This window comes from Anas acuta, chromosome Z, assembly GCF_963932015.1.
Source record: "Anas acuta chromosome Z, bAnaAcu1.1, whole genome shotgun sequence".
NCBI classification, from domain to species: Eukaryota; Metazoa; Chordata; class Aves; order Anseriformes; family Anatidae; genus Anas; species Anas acuta.
In genome coordinates this window covers 13,423,892-13,444,694 of record NC_089017.1, presented here as the reverse complement: position 1 = coordinate 13,444,694, position 20,803 = coordinate 13,423,892, and the positions used below count along the sequence as shown (strand labels likewise).

The following is a 20,803-nucleotide window of genomic DNA, read 5'->3' as shown; positions in this document are numbered from 1 at the left end:
ACTTCAGTTTAATCTTGCTTTTGAAGATAAATAATGTATTGTTTTGAAGCTAACCCAACTTTACTCTCCATGTTTGGCTGTACATTGGGGAATATCCATGAAAGCATACAATTTGGAATATGTCAAAAGTCAAAGCAGACATTGTGGTCTAATAAAATAGAACCTTATGAAACAGACAATAGCAGTTTGCTGGAGACAGACATTAAAAGGTTTCTTTCTTCTCTTTAGTTTTGGCTTTTGAGCAGTCTTGTTATACAATCAGAATAGAGAACATAATATAAATTAGCATGGGGTAGTGAAGCTCTGAAAATTACATCATACTTAATTTCTTATAATTGGTCAGTTCTTCTTTGTGGTATATGCTGGCATACAAAAGACTAACATAATGGAAATTATTTCTGGTGATAATCCTTCCTTTTAGATCAGCAAAGAGACTTGTTTATGTAGTCAGAGCAGATTATTTACAAAAAGTTTGAGTGGTATTGAAAAGATGTGTAGAAACAGGCACAACAGCAGCTAAAAGGCTTCTTAGCTGCAAAAATTTGAATATGCATGCTGATATAAAAGAACCAGAAGTACTTAATATTGAAAAAAAAAAAAAGCAAAAAACAAACAAAAAAAAAGCCCAAGACAAAATAAAACAATCAAAAAACCTTGTAGAATAAGAAAAAGGGATAAAAGGAATACCTGCCTCCCAGGTTCAAAAAGAAGACAGATTAGGACCACAGAGGTGGAAGAAATCTGGATGTGTGGCTACAGCAGTTTATTAAGGTTGAATTGCAGGGGGAACAGATAGTGAGTGTTGTGCGAGTAACTTGTGTGTATAGTTTGTTTTATGGCTTTATACTGAAGCTTTAAGCACAGCTTACATGGTCTTAAATTTTACATGACCATCCTTTAGCAACCCTAACTGGTTTTCAGTGTGTCTTTGCTTGAATTACAAGAACATAAGGTTATTTAATAAAACAGTAAGTAAACAAAGTAAAACAAATACAAGAATGCATAATTAATCCATTATCGTGGTGTAATTAGGAATGCTAAAATGATCTGACACCTCATTGTGTGGAGTAGATGTCAATGCCTAATTCAAAAGGTTAGCAGGAGATTGTTGAGTAATTTGTCTTTTTTTCTCTTTATCTTTGGAGTTCACCTGAAATTAGTGCAAAATAAACTTTAACACTTTGGACCCTGAAAGAAATAGTAACAGCAATGTAAACAGCAATATCAATCTATCAAAGGAAATAATATAAATACAACTCATTTAAAAAATAAGTTTCTGACATGTTTCTAGATAGTAGCATCAAAATCTTATTGTGTAGTTAGGCAACTTTGAGCAATGCAAATGGACTCCAGAGAAAACTGGGTGGCATCCAAATCAAAAGGATAACTAGTTAGGATACTCAGTTCATAACAAATGTATATATCTATTTGTAACCTTTGCTAGATTAGAAAATATATTGAGAATCAGTAAATACGTGACAGCTTCTCCATTTGGTTTTCAAACCATACCCTGTATTTTTGATTTTCTCATCAAGTCCATTCATGCCCATTCCAGTTCTTAGTTTTTTTGGAATAGTTTAGGAATTATTTTAAGACAACAAGCCATTTCAAAATTACCCCTTTCAGAATTTCTTGCACGTTCCTGTTCTGCACCTTATAGTGATTGGGGTTGGAGTTAGGGTACGGGAATACCTTATTGGTCTGATCTGGGAGAACAAATTCTGTGTGTGTGTTAAATGATAGCTAATGAACCCAGAGCGACACACATTCTTGAAAACTGGTTAACTTAGTTTGTAGGTATGTAATCATGAAACTGCTTGTGATAGATGGAAATCAATTCAATGTCTATCTGGATATTTTATGCTGAAAGAACAGATGTGATTTTTCTTATATACACGTACATGTCCATATGTATCTATAGTTTAGGATGTAGTACATTGGTGGTTTGCTGCAAGCCTTGCTAATTACCTTTCTTTTGGCTGTCTTAATTTCCAGGTAGAAGAAAACATCAATTACTATATATATATATATTTAAGCATATAACAGGCTAATAGAAGGTTCACAGATACTTCTAGTGTGCTTGAAACCACTTTAGTAAATACCACTCAGCACTGCAAAAGGGTCTTTTTGTTAATAATATTTATAGACAGAATTAATGCTCTAAGTGTAACTAAAACCTGTGACGTTTAAACGTAAGACAAAGTGATTTAAATAACACATTATCTTCCACGTTTCCTAAAAAATTGTACAAGAATCACGTCATGTTATTGGCAATTTGAAATCTAAGCTTCAATTCCAGCTGCATTAAAAGATTATTGTATAAAAATGTATTTCATTCTATCTCCTTACCAAATGGTAGATGACTTGGGTGGAAATTTTGTGCTGTGTTTAATGTATGCCAGCTAGTAAATTGTATCTTTGTAAATGTCTTAGCTCTTGCTGATTTGTCTCCCTGCACCCTGCAACTGATATTTTAAAAACATCATGTTTAAACAGAATTTCATATGCAAAATATTGCGTTATGTTTTGTTTTGTTTTGTTTTTTGGTGAAAAATGTAGTCTTTTCTAAATGTATGGAATTGATTTCAAATGGCCTCTTTGACAAATCGCATTTTAATCTCTTTTCTGTTTTTAGGTTTTAGCATAAAAGCAGTGCCATTCCAGAATGCCATCTTGAATGTAAAAGAACTTGGAGGTATAGCATTTATTCTTTTGATTATGAAAAGATGCAGTGTCTAAATCTCATCATACCAAAATATTAGCTGTTTTAGATTTAAAAATGATAAGTCATTGGGGCTGGAATTTAAAATCCATTTTTCACAACAGTACATAAAGTTGAGAAAGATTGAAAAGAAAGTAAAAAGTAGTAGTTTCTGCCTATGGTGTTATCAAAGATAAGCCTATGTTTTTTTTTTAATTATTCATTTGTTAAGGCATTGTTATCTAAATTTCCTTTAGTTTGAAGGTCTAGTCCAGGCATTTGATCTTGGAAAGCTGGAGGGAAACCTGGAGGAAGACAGGGGCATCTGTTTTTAAAAATCACTGTCCATTCTTGCACGCTATTCAAAGCATGAAATTCAATATATTTTTAATTTTTGATACTCTATTTTAAAATTATCTTTTAGGCTTAGGTGACTGAAAATTGAAAGCTTCATGTATGTTTGTACACCAAAGTAGTAACAGCCAATATTTAAGGAAAATAAAGAGCAAAAGTCATACTGTTTAAGGTTCTTGTATTCAGCAGCCAAGCAGTTATGTGAAACAGATGCTGACTGTGTAGTATCCTTTTTGTTTGGCTGAACCAATATCCTTCCTCGAGGTCGAAGATGGTGCTAGTTTTGAGTGTGCTGGTTGACTGCTGGAGCGGCTAATGAAGACAGATTTTGTTTCTTCATTTCTGTAGGGATTGTAAAACTTCATGCAAAGCGCATAGAAAACAGTTGTCTTCTTTCATCTGTTCTGGTTTGATTATTTCTTCATCAGTCTTCAATTTTTGGGACATGGAACAAAGTTTGCTGTGCTTTTTGCATTTTTTTTTTAAAGAATACGATACTAGAATATTAAAGCAAAACAAAAATCCTGTTTTTGCTTTTTTATTATTTTTATTTGTTAAGCTAGACTGCCTCCCTACCAGAAATCAGTGTTTTCATTCAATTCCGTAAATATTAAATGTTTAATTTATAAACATTTGATTCCGAGTAAGAATATATAGCTTTCAAATCAAACTTAGGCCTGCTTGAATTACTTGAAAAAGAACTCTTCCTTTATTTGCTTGAATTATTTGAAAAAGAAATCTTCCTTTAGTTACCGACCAAGCTGAACTTTCTATTTTTTATTCTTTTTATTTTGATACACCATAATTCCTTCCTGCTTTTTGTGAAATTAAAGTACCACTTTCTTCCAAAAACGTTGTCCATAAAATACTGTCTATAGTTTGAATTACTGTGAAGATGTGGTGTGCCCCAAACCATGTTCTTGCAGAAGGCACTCTTACTATGGTAACTTGAAACATCTCTCTGAATTATACAACTTAACTGAGTAATGGTGTAAAAACAAATTATAGATTTGATGATTTACTGTTATGGTGCAGTAATCTCGGGTGAAAATTATGAATAAAACTGTGTTTGATGAACATAAGGAAGAGCGGGGAAGGAATGGAAAAGTAAAGCATGCTAATGTATTGTTTGGAAATTTCTAACACTGTTTTAATAAAAGAAATTTGGGATGCTGAATGCTGAGGTTTATTCTCAAGACAGATAATGAAGGTGCATTTTTTTTTTTTTTTGGCTCTAAGAAGTTTCTTTCCAGCCTTGAGATCCAGAGCCTGCATCCACCATTTATTCAGTATATTTATTCAGTCATTCAGTGCTGTAATGCTGTCAGAGCAGAATATAAAATCAGGGCAGTTGTCATGATGTGGATACTTAGGCCTATGTCAAGATTATAGGACCAAACTGGAGGCCACCTAATAATTTACAATTGTGGGTGGTTTTTTGTTTGTTTTTGTTTTTGTTTTTTTTTCAGTAAGCCTATTTGAACCTGGTCAAATTTAAATTAATGATTTTTGGATGAGAATAGCTCTTTTTATTCTTACTGATTCTAAAAACGCTAACAAAATGTTATAGGGTTTATTAACTTTCTCTGTTTTATGTACTAAGACATATTGTCACGTGTTTGTGTTAGGTTTTTGTAAGCTATGTAAAGTCCTTTTGCATGTGCATACATAATCAACATGTTGTGTAATCATCTTTTAAATTCCATTTAAGACAAAACATATTAACCAGTTAGCAAAAGTGGAGTGCCTAGTATGAGGGATGCTTGAAGTTCCATGCAGTTGAGCAAGCCCAGGATAAGAGAACTGTCCTCCCCACTGCTGTTTCTCCTTAAGCTTCATGAAAAGTAATAAATTCACACCCTTAAACTAGCTGAATGAATTGTGTAGGTGAGAGCTCGAGAACCAATAACTTTTAAACAGGATTGGTTAAACAAAGCATGCGTATTTTGTCCTAATTTGGAAGTAAAGAGTGAGAGAGAGTAGGAGGGGTAGTCATAGTGTCATGCAAAACAAGTTGAATGTAAAATGTAAACACCTGGAGAAGATGGCAATAGCCGGCAGATAGTAAAGAAAAAGATGAAGTAGAAGGAGGTTATGATGACCTGTTAATTAGCATTTAATTTTTAAATAGGTATGGGCAAGCCGCCTTCCTTTCTTCTGTGGAGAAAGCGGGGAAGACTGAACGCTATTTTAACAACACAGGCTGGTAGAGCAGCTAAATTTCAACTATTTAGTCATCAGAAAACTGATCCCACAAGTAAATGCCAGCCTAAGTAATCGTCACAGGGACATACTAAAACAAAGCAATAAAATCTCATTACTGTATTTGACTAAAAGGCAGTTGACACCTCTACAAAATCTGGTCATGGAGTGTATGTAATGCCATCTGCGACATATCTGCATCTAACAGTTTACAGAACATCTTAGCAGATGACATTTTTAGATGACCCTGATGAGCTGTCCAAGCTGTGAGTTGCGCAGAGATGTTCGGCTTCTGAAAGCATTAAAGATGGATCTGTTTGCTATCAATCATGAACAAGCCTTCTGTTCAAATAGTGCCTAAGCTCTTTCACATAGTTTCCTCATTTCATAGATGAGAGATCATTTACACCTGTTTGCTGACTTTGTTGAGTCCTGAGGAAATTCAGACAAGGATTGAGCAGTAGTGATCTTTCCACTGTTCTGGGAAAAATATTGTTCTACAATTAGCTTTTTATAGTGTGAATAGACATTTACCATTTAACTCAAAGGAAACAGGAGTCATGTAAGCGCTGTTTGCCTATCTACAATAGGATAAGCAAAAAAAACCACCACTCGTTTTCTAGTTTCACTTTCTGCAGAATAGGGGCTGTTTTTAGTTGAGTAGGATTTTTGTGAAAAGTAGATACTTCTTTTTTTTTTTTTTTTTTTTTGTTTGTTTGTTTGTTTGTTTGTTTGTTTTAAGCAAACCATCTTCTGTTTTCTTCAGGCTGAATTAACGGGTGGCATACAGATAGCATCCTAGTTTATCATCATAAACTACACCTACATTTTACGAGCAATGCCCACTCACCCCTTCACCTCATTCCCCCCCCCACACACACCAAAAAAAAAAAGGTTTTGAGGTTTTGATTCTAGCCAGAAAAGATTTGAAAGGCTAAAGCTGATTCAAAGTTTTGTGAACCAGTCAGCAGAAGGGCTAGACAGACAGAAATAACACAGCTGTGTTAGACTTACTGCATTCTTCATATGCCTGCTGCTGTCAAGTGCCAGAGAGAGAGATACATAAAGAGCTTTCCATAAGAGATTATCTGTGCTGTAGCTGAAGGTATGACTTCCAGTTAAGATGAGGGTACATCTGAGATGCGCTGGTAGCAGTCTTCAGTCTGAGGAGTTGTGTTGTTTCATCTGTGATCCCAGCTGTTGCAGAGTCTTCAGCAGGGGTGGATGGAGAGTAGACATGGCATAGTGGGTAGAGAGGAAACTGGTGGATGCTTTTCTAGTTGCCAGCCATTCTTTCCTTGCTCTAGAGGACTTTCTGTGTGGTTAGAGGGGAAAAAAGGGGGAGGGGGGGAGAAGGAAGGCTGAAAACAATTGTCATCTATAAAGTCCAGTTTACTGTGGTGTGTCACCTATTTCAGAATATTAAAGCTTTAGACTTAAGGCTTAATAAATGTTAGAGTATATTGTAGGGCACATGTTTTCTTTTCATCCTTTCCTCTGACTAGAGCAGGAGATTTTTATTTTAAATTCCACATTTTATTTTAAGATGGCAGTATAACATACCTAAGGAGAAGCTTAAGGATATCGAACTGCCTCTTCACAGATAAGTGTATATATATTGTTTTTAAAGTGTGCAAGTGCTTGTAACCTAAATGTTGTTCTAACAGTTTTAAATATCAGAATAGCTGGAATTTCAAAGCTGGAGACAGCACCTGTGTTAGCTAATAGGGAAAATACTGAAGGCCTGACTTCTCAGTGGGGAAGCATGGAAGGCAGAGAAGAGGTGAAAGAGATGTTTTTCATAAACTTGAGTTTAATGCAAGGTTTCACGCACAGGCTAGATAGACTATCTTGATGCAAAGTCTGTGTGGCATTTGTGCTATCGATGCAGACATGCTGCAAGTTTGACAGCTAACAATTTTGACACCTTCAAGTGCTTTTCAGTAAAGTTCTTCTGTGAAGCTATGTTCTGTTCTCTTACAAGCACTGAAAAGAAGAGAAATAAAGGTAGCCTCATACTGCCATGAATGAAGCACAGAGGTTTATTTCCTTAGAAATAGTCAGTATTCTTACTAAGATAAAACTCCGTGTTTGGCAGCAACATGTGGTTGAAAAGAAGCTGGCTGAATCTTAGGGTAGGTGAGAGTTGTTATATTACTAGGACAACAAAAAACAAACAAACAAACAAAAACACAAAAAACACCTTCAAATAACTGGTCATGGTGTTGGCCTTTTAGTTCACTGAAAATGATAATTTATTTATTTTTTTAAGTAATGTGATACTCATTGCTGTGGCTGACACTGCTGTGCATTGCTGTGTTAAGTAGAGTCTCTCAGGCTGAAAACTCCTGTGTCTGCTAGTTCTCCTTGGTTCTGATACAGTGAGTTATTTGGAAGGACTGGTGTATATAATAGGTGCTATGAAATTCTTTCATTTCTCTACAAATACAATTGATAAATATTACAGTGGTAAGGAAACATACAATTAACTTCCAATGCAATCCCTCTCCTGTGTAAGTAATGTTGATCTTCTGAACTTTACAATAAAATGAAAGAAATACATGTCCTATTCGTGCATTATTATTTCACGATACTTGTTAAATTAGTAAAGAAATTAAGCAAGGTCTTGACTAAATCCTATGACTGTCAAGTAACCAATCCTTTAGGTCTTTTGCAGAAAAACAGCGTTCAGATTTGAATCCAGTATTCTCTATAGGAAAAAGTGTGTATTCACAAAGTTCATTAGCCATCTAGATTGTGCTGGGTGCAAGACAGACTGAGTTCTTCAGGTTCCATTGTCATCAGTACTGTGAAGGGAGTAACTCCGTGGAGTGAGATTTGAATACTCAGTGTTGGATGCGTAAAGTGTAACGGTGTGAATTTCTTCTTAAATTTTGATTTCTTCACCTGTTTTTAGTGTCTTTTTTCAGTTGTACAATGCACAAATTAACTTAATATTTTAAGTGTCAGAGCAAAGTTATAGTAATTGTATTGCATTAAATTCCCATTTTATTGCATTATATTATTATTATTATTATTATTATATAATTTTTTCATTTTGACATGTTGGTCAAAAACTTTGTAGTCAGGTGTTCTATTCCATCGGAAAATGGAGCTTTCTTATTATCAGAACTTAGTATGCATGTCTACGTTAAAACTCACTTTTCCTTATCTCAAAGTAAGAATATTGTATGTAAAGTGTATGTATATAAAAAAAAAATCAGCACATTTTTTCAAATCACTGTCTTGCAGACATGTCAAGTTTTCTCCTACAGTATTGCTGTTGCTGTTCACTTTTTAATGGTAGTCCCCATGAGTGTAGTGCCAGATTCAGACATTCAAAGAATAGCCTATGTCCAAATTGTTGTTTAGATAGTTTGACAGCTGTCAAATAATTTTTTTTTCCTACCTCAGTGTTACAACATATGCTGCTCTCCAGGGGAGACAAAAGCTTTATAGATAACCTTATTGCTTGGCTTCTGTTGAGTTGGCTGAGTGCCACTGAACTGTGTCCTAAAATTTACTGTGGCACATAAGCCTGTACAGTCAGTCACATGTCTAGTGTTGGGCTCTTCCAGAATCTGTCATGTGGCTGAGATAGTAAAAGTAGTTGAAATTAATACCTTTGCAAATACCTTTGTCACCCTATCTCCTCATTCCCTGTTCAACTCACTACTGTATCACCATTTTCCTCATTAAATGTGTAATTGTAACTTTAGAAGATTTCCCTAACACCTTTTTTCACTGATTATGAAGCTGATTATGAAGTATTTGATGGTTTGGGGGTGAACTGAAAGACCTTACCATACTTAATAATGAACAACTGACATGACTGGAACCACAGGTTAAGCTACATGGCTAAGGAAAAAAAAAATGGGCAAAGGATGTCCTGTTTACTTGTTATTATCAGTATATTTCAGTGAGAAAGTATGGGATTAGCCCAGCCAACATTGAAAGTGTAGTAGTTCTGCCAGTAATTGTTTATGGAGCAGAAACTTTCAATGCCTTGAGTCACATTCTTTCCTTATTTAAACGATGTTAGTTTCTATGTTTGTGTTTGTGTACGTGTGTCCCGGATTTATGGTTGCTTTTTTTAATGTATATTTATGAGAGAAAATTTAGTAGATTGCTTTGATTGTTCTAAGTAGAAGGGTTATTTTTGCTTGTAAGTGTTAAGACTGTTTAATTATATTTATTTTAATTAGCTCTTATTACTGTCTTGAAAGGGGCTGACAATATCAGGAAATACTGGAGTCGTTACTACCAAGGATCCCAAGGGGTAATATTTGTATTAGACAGTGCCTCCTCTGAAGATGACCTAGAAACTGCTAGGAATGAACTGCATTCAGCTCTCCAGCACCCACAGTTATGTACTTTGCCGTTTTTAATACTGGCCAATCATCAAGACAAGCCAGCAGCTCGCTCCGTACAAGAGGTATGTGAACGTGGCAGCATCTTGCCTGTTTGTATTTACTGTCTGCACACCACTGACCCATTATTACTTATTACCCAGACATCCTAGTTACGGTCTGGCCTCAGTTAGCCTTCATTGTAAATACACAGACCAAGAACAGCCCCTGCCCCTAAGAATTTAGTCCAATGCACTCTATACAGGCTTAGTTGTTCTGGAAAACAAACAAGTAATACTTGGATACAAACACAGTTCTGCTTTTTCGCTGTATTTCGCTGAAGGGAGAAAAGACGTTTTAACTACTCTTATCAAAAGCTGCTGGGACAGTGTTTTTTGTTGTTGTTTAGCTTTTTTTTTTTCCCCTATTAGTTTAATCTTCTAGTATCCCATTACTCTATTCTATGCAACTGCTTAAAGCAATAGACTGTTTGCAGCCATGGGTAGCCTTTACGTAAAAGCTTTTTTTCTTAAGTTTTATGTAACGAAGTGAGAACAGAGGTGCAATTCCTGTTGTGAAGTTCTTGAGCTGTTCTGATTTTCTTTTTTTAAACAGTAATGTTTTTGTCTAATTTCTAGCTATCACATAGTAAATTACAGAATTCTTCTTTTGGGAGTACCTTTTGTTCTTAAGTTTCTGAAAAATTGTTCTTTCACACATTCTAATGAAATTGAGGAAATGCTGAAAGTTACTTACTCTTCTTGAAAAGCTCTTCTTCTGAAGTTGTAGGAAGAAATTAAGATCCTGTTGTGTCATTCTGTTCATAACTATGTCATTTAAAGAACTCTTCATATTAAAGATTGTATGTGAAATCTTGTTTGTTCTGTGAGTGGTGTTTTTCATACGTCAGAGTCAAAACTGTTTCAACACTTTCTTGTGTTGCTAATCAGTATGTGAAATTCGTCTTTTCTTATGTGTACATCTTTGTCTAAAATATGATATTTCTGAAAAATGCATATTTGATTTGATGCAAAACTTTTATCATCTGTAGGATAACTGCTATTTGTGCAGTATATTTGCATGTACTTTCTCTGCTGCTTTATGCTTTCTTTGCCAAAAGAGACAATATAGTTAAGTTTATTATGTGTTAAGTAGGAGAAACGTAAATAATGATGTTTTTAATAAGAGAAGAAGAAAGTAAGTGAAAATTGTGTAAATTAAAATGTAAAAATCTGTATTAAATCATTGATCCTTTCCTCCAAGATTCTGTGTTTAAAAGAGAGAAAAAAAAAAAAGGATTTGGACTTTAAGTTGCATAAAAAAGTAAGCTGAAATGATGCAGAGATTGAATCTACAATTCTAGGTCTTGTTCACCTAAATGTGGATGTTGGAAGAAGTAATGAATATTTAGAGGAAATGCAATGTGGATTTTAATATATCAAGCTATTAATTTATTCTAGTTTATTGTGCAAGGTAAAAACAAACCATATATTCCTCAGCCTTTCATTTGAAAAATGACATTATCCTAATACATGACTGCTTTCATTTAGTTCTTCAAATATGCCCAAGTTATTTTGATTTTACTATTTTTCGTAGAGTAGTACAGGTTACTTTCCATCAATGGATATATTTTTTAATGATTTAACTGTTTTCAAGCATTTATTGTTTTTTCTTTTTGAAATGGCCCTATTGGGTTTAATGTTAATTGAAAGTTTGGTTATAAATCTTGTTTAAGAAATGTTCCTTCTCTGGTTTCATATGAAAAGTGAATATGGGAGAGGAACGATGTCTTTGTGCCGTGTGCTGTATGCTATGGCAAGTTATAGATGTAACTCTTAATTTTGTAGTTGAGCCCCTTTAGGTAGACTTTTGATATACCATATCCTTTGTGTCTTTAGAGGTAATGTTTCTTCTCTTTATTGACAGTACCCTCTTTCTCTCCTTCTCCCTCTACAACATTACCAGTTGTTTGATATCAGTGGAGTAACAGATCTTTATATGCTTTCAGCAGTATTTAAATACACTTCTACTGAATGCTTGTAAAAAATCTTGGTTTATACTTATAGCAAACAGGTCTTGATTGCTACTTTGAGTTTGTATGAAATGCTGAATACAATATTTTTGTTAAATGCACACATCTAATGCATATCTTCAGAAAAAAAATCCAGTATCGTCAGGTGTATGTCTGTGAATTTTTTACTTAAGAATAGTGGGGAAAAAAAAGGTATTCTGAACTGAAGGGGCTGTCACAAAGTTATTCCTGGTATTTTGTCCCTGAAAAAATGATGTCACGTACTTGCTGTGAATGCAAAGTGGGAGTCTTACTCAATTTGCAGATGTTGAAATAGAAATTTCTTGCTTTCTTAGAGGTTTTGCTTTTGTCCTCATTAGTGAGGTCTGACATGAAAGGAAAATGCTGACTCATCATATCACCATTTCTTATTCCTAAAAGAGCATTTTTAAAAATTTAATAAAGAAAATCTGTTAAGCACTGTCAGTTTTATTAGATTTTTTTTTTTTTCTGAACTGCATTAAGTTTAGGTATTTTCATGCTTTTTTGTGTGTCGTAAGATAAATGAATCACAGTTGAAATTTAAAATTATGTATGCATTACTTTAGACAACAAATTGCCTTTCTTTAATGGATATGATAGGACCCCTTGGAGTATAATTAAAGAAAATGTCTGAGTGGAGTGGTGTGTAATAGGAATTGTAGAAAAATATTTATCTACAACAAAAATCCTTCACAAAACTGTACAACTGCCAAGCACTTTCTGCAACAGATGTTAGTTATATTTATTGTTGGGAAGTGCAGTTGCTTTAGCTTTTCATAATTTTATATTTTATGTCTTTTTTCTATGCATTGCATAGTTTAAAACAATATCGTAGAAGCTATATACTTAGTATTAGTATATACTAAGTATTAAACAATATCATGAGTATCTCAATTCAAAATTACAATAACTTTTTGGAAGAATATCCATTCAGTTTGTTTAATCATAAAATGTAATTGAACATTTTCAGGCATGATTGGAGAATACTTCATGTTACAGAAGTGACCAGGAAAACTTATAGGAGAAACTAAACTGAAATACTGATCAGAAATGTGGTGTTATCTTCCTGTATTCAGTTGCTGGTTGGTTTTCCTTTATTTTTTATTTTTTAAATCATAGAATGACAGGATGGTTTGGGTTGGAAGGAACCTTAAAGATCATCTAGTTTCAGTCTCCTGCCATGGGCAGGGACACTTCCAACTAGAAGGATGGTAAACCAAAAAAAGTACATTTGACATTTCATTCTAGAAGCTGTGAATGAAGATATGCCTCTTAATTCTGTATATATGTATATAATTAAAAAAGCATAATATATAGATAGATATTTTTCTTACAGAGTGTATTTTTGGTGTTTCATCAAAAGTTGCTTTTGATTATAGATGAGTGGTTTTGATTAGTCAAATTTCTTTAAAGGCTAAAAATATAACAGCAAGTTTTTGGTGTTAAGAGCATTGTAAATTGCTTTGCAAGTGAACCTGTTCACTTGTTGATTTTTATTTTGGAATCTGCGTTGCTTTATGTGCTAATACTGAAAGCTGGATTTTTTAGTACATTCCTCATATAGTTTGAACCAGTATGCAAACTGTGAGTCACTTACCAAAGTCACAAAAATATTTAGGAGTGACAGGTAGGATGAGTTGGAAGCTGTTCACAGCCATTGTGCTTCAGAAATAGGTAAACACTTAATGTGAATGTGCTGAGGACTTGTAGAAGCCACATCAGACTGATGAAAGCAGAAACTGAATCGGCCCATAAAGCTTTGCCAGTTCAGTAGTGAAGCTACATATTTGTGTGGTGGAATGTTGATTTTTGGAGAGTTTCTGGTTTTTGGTTTTGTGGTGTGGGCTTTTTTTTGTTTGTTTGTTTGTTTGAAGATATAAGGCTGTTTGCAAGATCACATGTGAAGACATCCATAGAATTTAATTTTTGTTTTTTTCTTTTACTTATCCAAAAGTGCAAGTCATTAACATATTTCTTTCAATCTTTAGATTTTTGATCACTTGTTCCAGGGGAAATTGTTGAAAAAGTCTTTTTTTTTTTTTTTTTTTTTTTTAAGAAATACCAGCACATTTAATATGCAATGAGACTAGCAGACAGTCTTCTCAGTCTGTTTTAAGATTGTTATCTTTTTTTTTTTTATTATTATCTTTCTAAATACTGTCAGGGAAAAAGGTGAAAAAATATTTTGTGAGCTGATCACAAACGCCTTTTTCTCTTGTGTAGGAGGTCTTGCTTTAAAGTTGAAGTACTCATTGGTGTGTGAAACTTCCCATTTTTCTTTGTTCTTCATTAGAGCATGATTAAAAATGTCTTTGAATTACAAACAGTATTTTCAAAATCAAATGTGAAAGATTGGTGCCTTGATTGCATGAATTGTGGTGTTTTCATCTATTTGACACTATTTTAAGGTGTTTGGGTTTTCAGTCGTGGATGGTGTCCAGCTTGGTTTTCTGCTAGCAGAAAAACAAAGGGTGGCTCTCCTTGCTAAGTGAACCACGACAGTGATGTAGGGACTGTTACACTGCAAGCTTTTCCTCTCTTGTTTATGTCTGGAATTAATTGTGTAGATAAACAATGTTGTCTTGATGCCTTAAGTTTCTTGAAGCTAAATTGTTGCAGTACAATGTTGCAGGTTTATCAGGGGCTGTGCAGGGGATCTGGAGAGCTATAGAAACTGTTCTTTGTGGGTCTGATGCTTTGTAGTCCAAGCTGGCTCCATAAGACACTCTTAATTCCATGGCTTAAATTACTCCTCCTTATTGTGTGTAAGGTAGATCAGTGTTCTCGTGCTATTTTGCCATAGTTTGTCTTGTATTTTCTGTTAGTTAGGTAAAAATAGTTGCTTTTTGGAAAACCTTTCAATTTACCAACGTGTGAATATTATTATAGATGTCACTACTAACAATCTGAAAAATGGTATTGATAAGTTGATAGTAGGTTAAGCTTCAGAGAGAGTTCAGTATCTCAGCTAACAGCTTTGAAAAGATAGTGCCTCCAGAAGCAGAACATAATAATAATAAAATAAAAATAAACAAACAAAAAAACTGCCTGAAGCCAGGAGCAAAAATGGAAGTACTGGCTGCACTCAGTCCCGTTCTTGCCCTGCTCAAACCTTGCAAATTAGTTCACCTACCCGAATTCTTAAAGACCAGCTATTGCAAATCTGTGTACTTTGACCGGGATGACATCTATAGCAAAGTTAAATTGCGGGCAGATTTTTAGTTCCTCAAAAAACTATTTGCAAAATAATTTATCTTCAAATTACTGCAGCAAATAGCCAAAATATGGATTCCTACCCTGTTTTGAGATCATAGTGACCTAAATGACCTTAATATTTGCAATCCCTTCACAGCAAATACTTCTCGTCCAAGGTGTATCCCCTGATACTTGAAGATTGTTTTGGAGCTGGACTCTGCTATTTTAAGTATTGGCTGTTTCTTTCAAAACTGTGGCCTCTGCAGGAACTGTGGAGTTATTTGTCAGGCTTCAGTTATGAATACATTTCCAGGAGAAGACAACATTTATAAACTGATGTTTAGGAAATACTAATTTTGCCATGCTTAGAACAATGCTGAAAAAATCCCTGTTTACACATCTCATAGGAAATCTCCCTTTCTGATAAAAGAATTTCTTCAGAACACTTAGAGCACTTATGTATAAAAAGATCCTAAAATAAAGTAATATAAACAAAATATCATACAGGAATATAAAGATCAGTATAAAATAATCAGTAAGTAGATCCATGCCCTAGTTGGATGTGAACAACAAAACAGGTTTATAGGGTTGCAAGTCTGTGTTCAATGTAAATATTTAGGAGGTAGAGCATGCTTTAATCATTGCATTGTTAAAATAATTACTAATAGCCAGTTAGGTAGTAAATATTTACTGCTGCAAAATGCAAGTAACCTTTTAAAGAAATTAAAATAAGAAATTGCAAATATGGAAGAAGCTGTATTTTTTCTCATCTCTTTGAATCTCTAGCATGGTAGGAAATAATGGTGAGCAAAGAAAAAATTAAGATGAGCTGAAAAGGAATTGTAAAGGATGTTTAAGGATTTGTAAATAAATAAATCTACCCAGGTCTCTTTGTATGAAAATCCCTTTATAAAAAGGTGAAGAATGACATGAAGGATCCAAACAGTAAGCACCCTTTTCTTTAGATAGATTTGTTTCAAGTACTGTTTTGTAATAAACGAGGCCATGGCAGATACCTCCTACTCCCCTCCTCCCCTTCCACCATATTTTCATTAGATCAGATGGTAATTTGGAGTTGTTGATAATAGGTTAATAGCTTAAAAGTAACCGAACTGTACAAATGTGCACATCTATTTTAACAAAGAAGTATAAATCTCTGAGTGGTAAATTCCTTGACAAATAAATCTGCAAGGAACTGAGCTGTTTTCACATATTAAAAACATTTGCTAAAAGATGAATACAGATTTTTATACGTATTGGTATACTTATGAATGCTTATGTGGTATTCATTAACTAAGGATTGTGGGAGCTGAGAAAAGCACAGCTTCTTGGAGTTCTGTCTGAAACCTTTTTTGTTTGGTCAAAAGTTGCTGAGATTTAGTTGAGAATTATTAAATGAAATCCTGAGGCCCGTTGGATACAAATCTGACTACATGATCATAATGATCCTTTTGGGCCTCTAAGTCTGTGAAACTGCTCTTCAGAGGAATTCCTGAGTGCTCAGAAATTTAATTACTGTTTGAGACATCTTCTATGAGCAAGAGAAGTTGTATTTCCTTCAGAATAAATAACTACTTCAAATGGAACTTACTAGTGGCTGTGTAACTGCTCTCTACATGTTTTAAAAAAAAAAAAAAAAAAAAAAAAAAAAAAAAAAAAAAAGGAAGTTTCCTGATCAGATGAAAAAATGGAAAAGTATTTAATAATGAACTGGATCAAGTTTGTGATAGCTCTGCAATTGTGCAAGTGATTTAGGATGTGTTTCCCTTTCAGACATTCTTATTTTTAGTAGAATTAATTCTTAAGCACAACAATATAAGTTTCTGCTGCTTAAAAGATGAAGACATACCCTTCCTCCTTTAGTGTTTGTTGGTTTGGTTTGTTTTTTTAAGTGAAAGTAATAGAATGTCTTTAGTACTAAAATATATTTGGTAATGAAATATATCATGAATCTTTTATTTACTGCATAGTTAAACTCTTTTCTGTATCATTTATATTTGGTACTCAGTGTAAAAGAAAATTAAAAAAAAAGTTTGATTGGGATCAGATAATAATTTTTTTATTTGAATAGGTACACAGTGTATGAAATGAATTTCTGGTCATTTTGCATTCCATGGAAATTAGATGCTTACTCTTCATGGAAGATCATGATGTGAGCATCTTTATTGGTCGTTCCAGAACAGGAAGGAGGTTGAGTATGGGATTCTTTTGGTCCCTCTGAACACTCAGCATTTCTCAAGATGCTTGATGGGAGTTACTCCTGTGAATAAGTAGTATGTACTGTAAGGGAAAGAAGAACTGAAAATTGATGCACCATTGGCCCATCAGAGTTGAAGTGCATTAAATGGGCAAGCATAAAAGTCCTGTGATTGAGAGGGAGAGAACCATGCATCTCTGGAAGTGGAGATAGTAGCATATATTTGAGATTTTGCAAAGCAATGGCATGTTCCAAGTGACAGGGTGGGGAAAGGATCATTTTGTATCAGCATTCTGGATGCATATGACTGGGACAACACTGCAGTTGTCAAGGACCAAGAAAGAATGACACATAAAGCGAGATTAGATCCTTTCCTGTTCCTTAATGTTGCTGAATTCTTTTTTTTTTTTTTTTTTTTTTAATTTCTCTTCCTGGGTTGTCTTCAGGCCATTGTGCTTCTGGAAAACAATCTGGGATGTTCAGTGGGTATGTGTTAAGCCAAAATCAAAGATTTGTTGCCAGGTTATGAGCTTGCATGTCAGACAGGATATTGTGGCTTTTGAAAATGAAATAATCCAGAGAGAAGGGATTGCAGGAGGCATAGAAAGGGAGACCACTGTCAAACTTTGTGGACTTCCCTCTCATCCATTCCCATAAACTTTGTTGGCAGTAAAGCAAAAGGGATGAGTAGAGAGCAGCTGGGGATGAAACAGAAAGGAAGAATGGAAGGGAGTTCAGCAGGTTCAAAAGTGGTGAGGTGACAGGTCAAGGAGGCTGAGGATGGAATACTGTGGTGTTTTTGGTTTTCCCTGGAGGCATTCTTCTACAGGGATGTATATTGAGAACAGTGTCCATCATTTCTTCAGAATCCGTCCAACATATAATGACATTCGATTCAAACAGTGGACCTGTTCTCATCCCTTTCTTCCGGTGACTCAGCAGACATACATGGGAAGAAGGATGAACTATCCACTCTCTAGCATCTGGGACCAATATTCTTCATAAGACTAGAAGCAGAGTTTTAAATATAATGACATTATTCTAATGATGATTTGTCGATACTACATCATCTCATTAGTCATGCTGGAATTTTTATAATCATAAATGTTTTCTCAAAATAGTTTAGATAATCTGCAGCAGTCTGACATGAAACAGTAACTTGTTCCACTGGAATCTGTACAGCTCAAAATTTTGAGTTAGTATAGGAAAGACTTATTAGTGAAGGTTCTTACTAGAATCTTATTCTTTATTTATTAGTGAAGAATAAACTAGAAAACATTAAAATACATGATGAAATTATTTTTTCTTGAAAACTTATTAGTGTATTATTTAGATTTACTCAGGTAATCCTTGAAATTGTCCATCCCCCACGTGCTGGTTAGAAAAACAGAATATGAACAGTGCACAGAATACATAATGACAATGTACGCACGCAATTTCTCAACATCTATACTTTTACAGTGTTTTCTGTTGTCTTTGGTTGTTGAAAATCTGCTCACATACAGAGTTGCAAGGGTCAGAAATACTGGCTTAAAAATAAGACCTCAATGTACACACACATACACCTTTTTAAAGTTAATGCAGGCTGAAGTTTCTTATTCAATATGCACTGTAAGTCATCTAGGAAACTTAGAAATAAAACCAAAAAAAATTGCATTAGTTGATGAGCTTTTCTGATCAAGATTTTAATCTCATACAGATATATGTAAAGAGGAGGATAATCGGGATTACTGCATATACTATTAAATACTTGCTACAGTTACATTATATTTACTTAAAATTAAGTTGTCCCATTTGTCTCTGTCAATGCAAGCTTGTTCTCTAATCTTTTTCCAATACTTGTTCATAATGTATTATCATGCCATCGGTATTGTCGTTTTGTTTTTTGTTATTGTGGTAATAATGGCTAGGTAATAAAGGCTAATACATTTTTATTGACATTCTATGAAATGTTCAAATATTTATAGGATTTGTATTTCCTTTGCCTCCCTATTGCTTTGCTGCAAGACCTTTGGAGCAGACCATATAGTAACTAAAAAAAATGCTGACATAGATTGTATTCCAAATTAGATACTTCCGTGCCTCTATCCTAATTCTGCTTTTACTTGTAGCAGAGGATAAAGAAAGAGTGATATTTTAATTACACTTTAGGACAGAAAACTAAAGCTCTTCAGAGCTGTAAACAAAAAGATGTTCTGTCACCAATATTGCAGGAAACATTGCGATCCCTTTAGCTGCAACACTGTCTTCATTCATGGCACAATGTATGTGTGTAATTTATGAAAATACATCATTCATTTTGATTAAGCACAATTATCTGTGATTTTTAAATGTGCTGTTTAGATTCTTCTTGGTTTGTTTTTCATTCATTTGGGGGTAAGTAAAGACTATCCAATGTTGTTTTCAAAAATGTGTGTGCACAGAACTTTATTATACAGCCAATACTCTTTGAGTAATTTTATCTGTTTTGTATATACAGATTCATTAGTTACAGGTAAAGTTGTTGTTATTTCATTGTAAGATTATTTTCTTTGTTTGTTACTTTATGGTGGTTTTCTTAGTAGTCCTTACTGAATTGCTGTGTGTTCTTTAAAGAGGAACTGAGTGTAGAAATGGTGCTGCACATTCTTCAAGTATTTGGTGTGGCTGTACGTCTGTCATGTAATAGAATCATTGTAATGTAATTATTAATGTAATGTAACTGTGTAATTCTGATTGACTACTTTTTCTGCTAATGTACCACCTATATCATTTTTCATGAATTTCAGAATGTATCAGCTGTTAAAGTTAAAATCATAGTTGAGTTTAAATCGATTTAAATTACATTTTTGAATAATTAAATATATAATGATGAGAAAATCCTTAATATTTTCCATGATAATTTCTCTTGTTTGTTTTGTTAAGGTAATTTTGAGTTTTATTAAAATCTAAGTCGTAATACTTAAAAATAATCTTATTTTTAGAAAATCTTTTGAAAATCAAGGTATTCCATTTTAAAGTGAAAATAGAGTGTTGTTAAGGGAGAGAAAAAGCTTAGTATCTTTGTATTCTGATTTATTATACGGAAGGCTGTTTTTAACAAAAAAGGGGCTTTTTTTTTTTTTTTTTTTTTCCCTTTTTTCCCCTCCACTATTCTCAGTCTCTTTTGATCATTGATCTGGGTGACCCCACGCTCAGGGGTTTTTTCTTCATTTGACATGGACAGATTTTTGAAGTATAGCTCTCCTTTGGGAACCTCGGGCAGTTCCACTTGACTAACCTGTGATCTAATGAGCAGTAATGCAGGGTTACAGTGACCATTTTGTTTGCTTTGAGGGAGGATGGCTAGACAGAGAGTGGGAGAGAGGCGTTGTCTGCGGAGAAAAAAGATGCAGAGTGATCGAACAGTGTGAAAAAGACTTGTTAGCCCACATTAGTGTGCCTGATTTACTTCACAACAGGTCAGGAAAGGCCAAAGGCAGGGTTGTCATTAAATTGCAAAGTTGAAAATCCCAGTATTCTAAAGCATTCAGATTTCTGAAAGTTGTAAATTAGAAAGTTTGTGGTTCATGATGAATTTGCCAGGAAGATATACAGGAGTACCAGCTTCTTTTAAACATTATAAGGTACCTTACGTACTCATGCTGTAAATATTAAAAGAAAACCAGCTTTTTAAAGTACTTTCATGGTTGACTGTTTTACAATGAAACTGGGTGCCAAAGAAAGGCCAAACACTAACAAGGTCGTTGCACTTTCTTTATGAGCCCTGGGGA

The 20,803-nt window shown here is 34.2% G+C and overlaps 1 protein-coding gene across 10 annotated transcripts in view; it reads left to right on the top strand.

Moving 5' to 3' along the window:
- Positions 1-20,803, top strand: part of ARL15 (ARF like GTPase 15) — a 231,251-nt gene that overhangs the window by 79,557 nt on the left and 130,891 nt on the right. For all 10 annotated transcript variants that reach the window (XM_068666321.1, XM_068666322.1, XM_068666324.1 and 7 more), the window contains 2 exons: positions 2,636-2,695; positions 9,484-9,692. In XM_068666321.1, the coding sequence (XP_068522422.1) occupies positions 2,636-2,695; positions 9,484-9,692 (269 nt within the window). The remainder of the gene's footprint in view (positions 1-2,635; positions 2,696-9,483; positions 9,693-20,803) is intronic.